Here is an 8,861-nt window from a genome sequence, read left to right as displayed (position 1 = left end):
GAAAACATGAATCCCTCATTTAGAAACTACAACTGACTGTAAGCCCACGACACACACTCCGTCTAGCTCTACGTGTCTGGAGCGTGTGAAGAGGGAAAGAGGGCGGTTTTTCTTTTCCTTTGCTTTTGTTCCCCACTCGCTGCTCCACTTAAACCAAACAGAGGATAAAATAAACTATCTGTATCTTTATTTGACTTTGAAAGACCAAGCGATCCCAAAAAAGTAAGAGGAAGATCCATTAATGAGGTTAAGTATGGAGAGTAGCAGCTTACAATGTCCCCAGATGTTTGATGCTTTAACAGATGTGTTCATCACATGCAGATGTTGGCCTACTGTCAGGATTAGTAGTTATTTTTCTGGAGTCTCTTTAAAAAAAATTCATATTTTATAAACAGCTATCCAGACTTATCCATAATTCCGAATCGTCTGACAGGGACAGGAAGGTGGGTCAAAGGCTGGAAAGGGCGCTCAGGGGAATCCAGTCACACCATCAGACTGTGACAAAAACAAAAAGCTCTGTGACCAAAGGATGATGGGCTTGTTGCCAGGCAAGATGAGCAATCCAGCCCTGACCGATAAGCAGCCATCAAAATTGGTGGAGCAGTGTTTGGAAGGGACGCTGCTTCCCAACGCTTCCTGCAGATCCCGTTCTAACTCAGAAGTAACATGTAAGTTTTAACAAAATGTACAAAGACAACAACAAATTCAACTTTTATTATTTAACAAAAATATCCAAACCCTACAAAACATGAACAACAAATAAACAGTGCAGTGCCCAGGCTCTCTGAACAGGAACATTTTCAACACAATGACATCTGCACACAACACACCTTGAGGTCAGTGTGAACACCAAATGTGTATTTTTAGTTGTGCCAAGCACCTTCTGAAATAAAACAAAACATTCAAGTGTTATACTTATGACAAACCTAAAAAATTCTTTGTGGAAATATTTATAATATTAAACCCTGAAACATGTACAGTGAACACTGAGCAGTGAATAAACGAGTATAATAAAGCACCTTACTGACAAAATCGTTTTTTCCCCCTACTTTTTCTAATCCAAGTATCAGTTGATTCAGTGACAGGAAACAAATCGATACAGTGATTGACTTTTGACTACATACTCCAGGAACAAACTGAAAAATATTAGCTGACCCAAACCTAAAATGACAAACTGATGAGATGCTGAGACAAAACTGCCTTTGATACACTGCAGTAACACCAAATGAAATAAAAAAGGAGTGCAAAATAAATGAGTGCTTGAATTAATTGTCTCTTATTCTGTAGTACAAAAGTTAATGAAGTTTCTTAATCACTGGAGCATTGAACCTAACCTGGATATGAGAAACAATCCAGATTTGAAAACAGGCAAGTTACTGTCAAGACATTGTTACAATATATATAGAAACATATTTATGTACAGAGAGCCCTTGCAGAGGCTAAAATCCCCAACCAAATATTTAAAATAATTCAAAAAAATAAATAAAACATAAATAAACACAAAGAATAAGCTTAAAAGTCTTTCCATCTTTTGCCCGCAGTAATAAACAAAGGTGAAAAAAAAGCAAAGAAAAGAATGTGATCCCAAGTGTCAGCTTGTACATTCATGGCACTCTGCTCATTCTGTGCAACAGTCACTGTGATCCAAGTGAGTTAAAAGCAGCTGACATCAGGTCAACTTTAATAATCTTAGTTGTAGTGGTTGGGATCATACTGGTACAGTTAAAGTGGAAAGCTCATGCAGGATGGTGTTAAAATGCTCTCAAATTTTGAGGCAAAAAAAGAAAGATGAAGGCAACCCAGCATTATGAAGAGTTGAGTTGCTTCCAGATGGTTCGAACATCAAGATGTCACTGATTGTGTTTGGATTTTTTGAACCAGCATTGCCTGAATTTGAGGAAAGAGAAGAAAATTTAATCAATTTTCATTCAAATTTTTCCATTTTCAAAAGCACACTTTAACCAGGCTACAATAAAGTTACTTTATGTTAAAGATACAGAAAATTGAAAGGATACTGAGGACAGAATTATGTTCATGAGGGAGAGCAGAGCAGTCCAGAAACAGATTTTACAGGGAAAGGCAATAATATGCAACCTATTTAAAGTAGACAAGTTTTTCATTACAGCTAAGGTAAACTTCAAGGTGGAATTTTATAGATCAATGTTTTCCTGGATGAGAAAAAAAAAAACAAAAAAACACCACACAATCTTGCAGACTACTGGTCCTCCAAGACTGTTACATACTGTGGAATATGTTCTGAAGTAGTGCTTTTACCTGCCAGGGGACCAGGCAGCTGTGGACTACAGCACAGTCAGCATAGTCTGGACTCCACAGTCCACAAAGCTCTGGAAACAGAATATAACAAAAAAAAAAAAGTACATAAAGTCAACTTTGTACAGTTGAGATGCATTACAATGACGACTCCCAGTCTATTCTTCGGGATGCCTCCAGCAGCCTGACAGCAGCCTCTGGTGGTGATCATGAATACAACAATTTAAGGAAAACTGCATTTCTCTTCAAAGCACTAAAATGATATTAATCAGAATTTTTTTTTTTTTTTTTTTTTATTAAAAGGATGAATGTTTTGTGAAGATTAAATGTAACCCTTTATCCAAAGTTTCCTGGTAATTCTGTGATGTATGGGATGTGTGCCTAGGGGTTTACATATGCATAAAAACTTGTATATTGTTTTTAAATTATACTATTTTTGTACCACCAGCTGGAAACAAACATCCAGATTCCTGTGTATGTACTAACTTACTTCCAAAATTGACTATAAATGCTTAAATTGAATGATTTCACAGGTACCTGATTCACAGGCCTTGACCTCTGGTCTACAGTCCAGGGAGGTGGGGTGTACTGTGGGGGAGAGAGAGGGGTCTGCAAAGTTCAAAGACAAAGTCAAAAGAAAAGAAAGAATGTGAGACTTGGTATGTGAACAGGCAGGGTGAGGGGGGCCTAACGCAGACTGAAAGAACCTTAGCTTTGGAGAGTTGGTGCAGGATACTAATCATACCTGGTAGGTATAGGCATTTTGTGTGTAGTTCACTGGCATTTGTGGAATCACAACCCCTCCAAAGTTGGTGTAAGAGTATGGCTGCAAGCAGAGAAAGTGAGGACAAATCTAACATTGAAGGGAAAAGATGTTCCAAGAAATTTATACTTTGTAATATAGTTAAAAGAATGATAACTGTTCATGTAACATGTAACATTCCTGGAAAACAGAAAAAAACTGCTCATAAATGGTGCAAACTGAATTGTTTACCAACTTGGATTTTATCACCATTAATAAAACTCTGTTTACACCACATTGCCACACAAAGCATAGAACCGGATTAGACAGGATTCGCCTTGCGTTGCAAAACATTTTCTCTCTGGAGGCTGTTGTCAAATCTCTGCAGTTTTTTCCACCCATAACTCTGTAACCGTGTAAACGAGAAACCAGAACCACAAAAAACGCATCAGTTTTGTTTTTTTTGTAATTTTAATTTTTATTCAACATTTTTTGTTAAAGAAGACAAAAAAAAAAGAAAAATAGGAAGAGCACCAGTGAAAAGTAAATATAAAAAGTGTGTTCTGCAATACAATAAATTGCTATGTAAAGTCTGAACCTTATGGGTTTCACATATTCAGTCCATTTTGACCAGATGTTGTAAAAAGAGTCTCTCTGGAATCTAAGGGTGAATGACAGTTTTTCCATAATGTAAATTTCTTGTGTAATGTTGATCCATTCTTCAATAGTTGGAGGGTCCGGTTTAAGCCATTTCCTGGTTATGACTTTCTTACTTGCAGCAAGGAGAATCCAAAGCAGCTTCTTATCCTTAGTTCTCCACTCTGTTACATTTACGTTAGCCAAGTATACATTTTCAAAATTACAAACTATTTTAGAACCAAATACATTGTTAATGTGTTCGCATACCTTTGACCAGTATGGTCTTAAAACAGTACAGTCCCAGAAAATATGGTAGTGGTTGGCCCCTGAACATCCACAGAGTCTCCAACATGAATCTCCGCAACCTTGGTGTCTTTTTTGAGTAGGTGTGATAAAGAACCTGATCATATTCTACCAACAGAATTCTCGCCAAGTGTTGGATCCAGTAGAACACCATTGTAATTTACAATTTTTTTTCCCAATTTTCATTTGAAATCTGGACATTGCTTTCTCTTTCCCATCTCATCTTTATATATTCAGTGTTGGTTTGTTTAAATTTTTGGATGGCTTTATATATCTTGGATATTAAATTATTTTGTGAAATTGATTTAATTAATGTTAGGAAGGTATGTAAGAAACCCAATTCACTTTTCTCAAATGTTGCCTTTATATTAATATCAAAATGATGTCTAACTTGTAAGTATCTATAAAAATCTTCTTGACCTAATCCATGTTTATTCTGTAAGGACTCAAAACTCATGAATGCCCCCTTCTGGATGAAAGAGTAATAGGTAGTGAGCCCTTTTGAGATCCAACTTTTAAATCTTTTGTCTAATGTATTTGGATTGAAATCTGAATCGTAAGCGCACCATCTTAAGATTTTGGATAGTTCTTCTAACCTACAAATTTGCATGATACCATTCCAAGATTTTAGTAGAGACTCATACATATAATCCTCTGTAATGTGAACATTATTTTGCAGTATTTTGTCAGCTAATAGGGCTAGAATGGGTATACCCCCTATAACTCTCCCCTCCACATCTTTCCATCCTGCAGAGTAGATGGGTGAACACAAACAGATTAAAGGCCTAAGTTGGGCGGCATAATAATATTCCTTTAGGCAGGGGAGCCCCATTCCTCCCTTTGCTTTCATTAATTAAAAAACGCATCAGTTTTACTGTATATGAGTTACAGTGCAAACAGGGCCTGATTAGTCATGTTTCCTATTAAGATGGAAAGTTAATTCAAGAATTGCTGTTCATCTTATAACACCAGTTTTGGCTTTCACAAGCATGATCCTGCCTCCACAAACACTAAATTTTATTTCCCCTATGAGTGACTTAAGTGTGTGTGAGGCTGAGCTGTTAATGAGAGATACCTGATTATATGGGCTGCCTCCGCTCAAAATGGGTGAAGGCTGCGTTATCCCTCCTCCCATGGGTGAGCAGCAGGAACAGTAAAAATACTGAGTGGGACTCATCCAAGGAGTTGGTCCAACCAGGCGGGATGGCATGGAGCCTGAATGGTGAAGGACACAGAAAAGCCTGAAACCAAGAACCTCTGGCCTGAACCACTGATAGCCTGTTTATCCTGCTGCAGCTGTGGCATTATGGAAGCATGTATTATTCACATTTTAGCTGCTACCAAGATATATGCACTCTAAACTTAATGTAGCAGTGAAACCTGCTATTTTAACTGTAAATAACCTTAATCTTATACAACAACTTTAACAAAGCTAAAGTATGTGATGGATAAAAAAGGTAATTAAAGAACAAACAAGCACTAATAGATCTTTGAACCAAAGAACAATTAGACAAAAAACAAAAACTTTCCAGTCTTAAAAACTATGGCTATTTAAGTTCTGTTTTGTAAATTTACAAAGTAAATCTAAAGTGCATCACAAAGTCCTCAATCAATCAATAGTCAGCCATTTTAAAGCAGGGAAGACACATGAAGACTGTTTTAAGAGGAGACTGGGTGACTGCTGGTCTACAAGAATGTCGTATAAACTCAGGAATAGGTCACAGGGACAAGTACAGCCCAACGAAGGTTCATCTGTTTGCAAAATGAGCAGGGAACAGAAACGACAAGTGGTCACTTGAGGGAGGTGGATGTTCATACTAGCAACAGCTGTCAAAGGCTGTATATACTGTAGGTGTTCATTTGTGCGCAGATCATCAAAAATGTTCAAGATTGCCAGGAGGGAACAGTATCACATGCAGTGGCAGTACTTTCTGACAACACTGTCAATGTAAGACCTAAAGAATTCAACATTAAGCCCAAAGAATGAGCAAGTGATTGCTTACGCAAGTTCCTCTCTTTCATGATGGCAGGACCCAGCTTGAGTTTCCGGCCCTTAAAACTGATCTGTTGCTGTAACAAAGATTACAGAAAAACATTGCTCTTCATTGTTTACATGGTACAACAATAATAAGTAGGGGTTGTACTTCAATGTGTTAATTATGATTATTAATTACAAAAGAAAGATGAGTTATAAAACTTGACTCATTTAATTGCAGAACATTTGTAAGTGCAGTTTTCAGGGACTGCAAGTACACTGATGCAAACAGTAGACCTCCTCTAAAAACTTTTCTTTAAATTGAGTCCCACTAAGACAGGCTTACATATACTCACCTCAATGATTGACTGAATGTTGACGTCTTCATTAAAGTACACAAACCCATAACTAATAGCACACAAGAAAAAAATAAATCAGGAAAATAACCAATCAATGCAAATAAACAGCATAAAAATCATATTTTTCAAAAACCTAAATTTTACATAAATGTCTGTCACTCAATTTAAACTCTTAACAGTAATTGACAAAAAAATAAAACTTTACACTTTAAATTAATACAATTTTACTCAGGCCTTTAATGTGAATACTTGTTTCTTTCCCAACATCCAAACAGAAAACTTGATGAGACCCCATTTTAATGCACAGTGCTTAAAAACATTTAACTTTCACATTCAACAAATTACCAATCAATTTTTGATGTAAAGTATATTGAAATTGAGGCACTGTTGTAAAGTACTTAACATCTGACATAAATACCTATTTCTAAATATCACAACTCACCCTTTGCAGATCCCTCCTCGGTATGTGATTATTTTTACTTCTTTTACAGCACCATATCTTGCAAAGAATTCACACATTTCATTTTCATCCACCTGGGAGCAGAAATAATTTAACACTGGAAAAAAATCTAGTTTTCATTTCTTTACTTGCTTAGCTGCACTCCATGTATTAAATGCTACAAAAAAAAAAAACGTCAAAGTGAAAGACGTGAATTTCCAAAACATCAAACAATGGCCATTTGTGGTGTCCACTCAAGATATCAAATTTGTTCATCTTACTTGTTAATGTTACACAAACATGATCAAAAGTACATAGTCTCTCCCCCACCAACTAAAACTTGAAGTACCCCTTCAAGTGGTTAAGTTTTCACTTTCTTAAAGCTGTGACATTTGATTGGTAAATTTACACAAAAATACACACACACACACACACACACACACACACACACACAAAAAGACTAAAAATCAAAACAAAGTAAAGAGTTTTTCTTGAATGTGTGCTGGCAGTAACCAAGCATGACATTTATTCCCCTTTCCAAAATCTAATAGATGGTAAATTGAAATTTTTAGCATAAAATGGCAGGTTATCCAACCATATGATGGCTTCTGACCATTTGTGCACTTTTGAGAGCCATTTCAGATTTGTTTCAAACAAAAAAAAAAAAAAAAAAAAAAAAAAAACCCCATAGATTTTCCCTTTTATTTTACTTATGAATTTCTATACAGGCAAGGAAAAATGTGTGCATCTCTTGTATATTCATTTTCATATACTTATATAATTATAAGTTTGCTAAAGGGAACAGGCAAACATAACTTTGTTTTAATTATTCACTTACACATTTATGATATGTGCCATGTGTAAATAACAAGAACCATTCTTCATTTTAAAAAGGTAATGAGTTAGCTTTCCCAAGAGATACAAAATTACCTTCATGTCAATTCCACCAACAAAGATGGCGTTGGGAGTCAGTTTCCCCTCTGGTAGGATGTATCCATTTGACAACTTAAAAGGTATAGTCTGGTAGATGTTTCTGGGCTTGTTAACATCCTTAAAGAAAGAGGATAGTAAGGAAGGGTGAAATAGTAAAGAACAAACTACATTTTCAACTTGTATAATCTGTAAATCCCACAATAATACTTGGTACTTTGTATGTTTCTCTTCATTTTAGTTGGACTTCTATTTGAGATCGGTCACAAGGTGACAGTCACATGACTCATTGAGTAACACGAACAATTTGTCATTTGTGCGTAAATTTAATCTCAACCATGCATAAGCAACACTGAAGTCACAGTTAGAAGCTTTGAATTTGTTAAACTAATTTTTGTAGGAAAATTCCCGCAAAAACACTTGCATTGTTAATTGGCAATTAAGTGGTTCGTCGTGACTTTAGCCTTTCTCAGTAAGACATACATACAATGATTTGTAGGGAAAGGTTAGGTAACTTATTTTGACGATAATTGTGTTAAAAGTCAGTCACATGTGGTAAAGCCAACGGTTACCACACCAAGTAGTGCGCCATTTCGTTTATGGCGTGGGTCAAGCTAACACTAGCTTGCTAAATCCAATCTGTTCTCAAAGCGCTTTACAGATAAATATATATATATATATATATATAACGTTTATTTTTGCCACTGTCGTTACACTGTTGCATTGTACACTGAAAACTGATAACCATACTTACCATTTCTAAAACAGTTAAAACCAATCAATTGCGACTCAAGCGGCAGACCTGCTCGTCCACACGACAGAAGAAAGTGTTAGGTAGGAAGACCACGCCCACACGCAGGCTACGTGCCTCAACTCAAACTGACGTAATTCCTGATATTGACCATAGATTCAATTTTTAAATCCAGACTCTTGTTAAGAAAGCTTTAAAATGCGTTGTTCGAAGTTGCATGAATGAAAATAAATAAATAAATAAATAAATGTAATTCATAAACATGTCCAGAACAAAAACACAGGGTTTCGGTTTAGCAAAGTATTTTCTGAAGTTGTGAAATGACTTGGTTTTAACAACATGTTACAATTCATTATAATTGTCATTATGTTTACAAGAGTACCTGAAATAAGGAATCTAAAGAATCTAAAAACAAAAAAATTAAGCCTATGGATAACTTTATGTAATACTGT

General features: G+C 35.8%; 1 protein-coding gene across 1 annotated transcript; it reads right to left on the bottom strand.

Annotated features, from left to right (window-relative positions):
• Window positions 1–2,300: 2,300 nt before the first annotated feature.
• Window positions 2,301–8,250, bottom strand: dazl (deleted in azoospermia-like; the record flags this gene model as incomplete). The annotated part of the gene is made up of 9 exons (XM_079258753.1): window positions 2,301–2,345; window positions 2,809–2,859; window positions 3,017–3,097; window positions 5,031–5,170; window positions 5,959–6,025; window positions 6,287–6,338; window positions 6,732–6,823; window positions 7,659–7,778; window positions 8,236–8,250. 9 exons carry the CDS (start codon window positions 8,248–8,250, stop codon window positions 2,301–2,303), a joined length of 663 nt encoding a protein of 220 aa, XP_079114879.1.
• Window positions 8,251–8,861: the final 611 nt, after the last annotated feature.

This window comes from Telmatherina bonti (assembly GCF_933228915.1).
Source record: "Telmatherina bonti genome assembly, chromosome: 19".
Classification (NCBI taxonomy): Eukaryota; Metazoa; Chordata; class Actinopteri; order Atheriniformes; family Telmatherinidae; genus Telmatherina; species Telmatherina bonti.
This window is presented reverse-complemented; position numbering and strand designations above follow the sequence as displayed.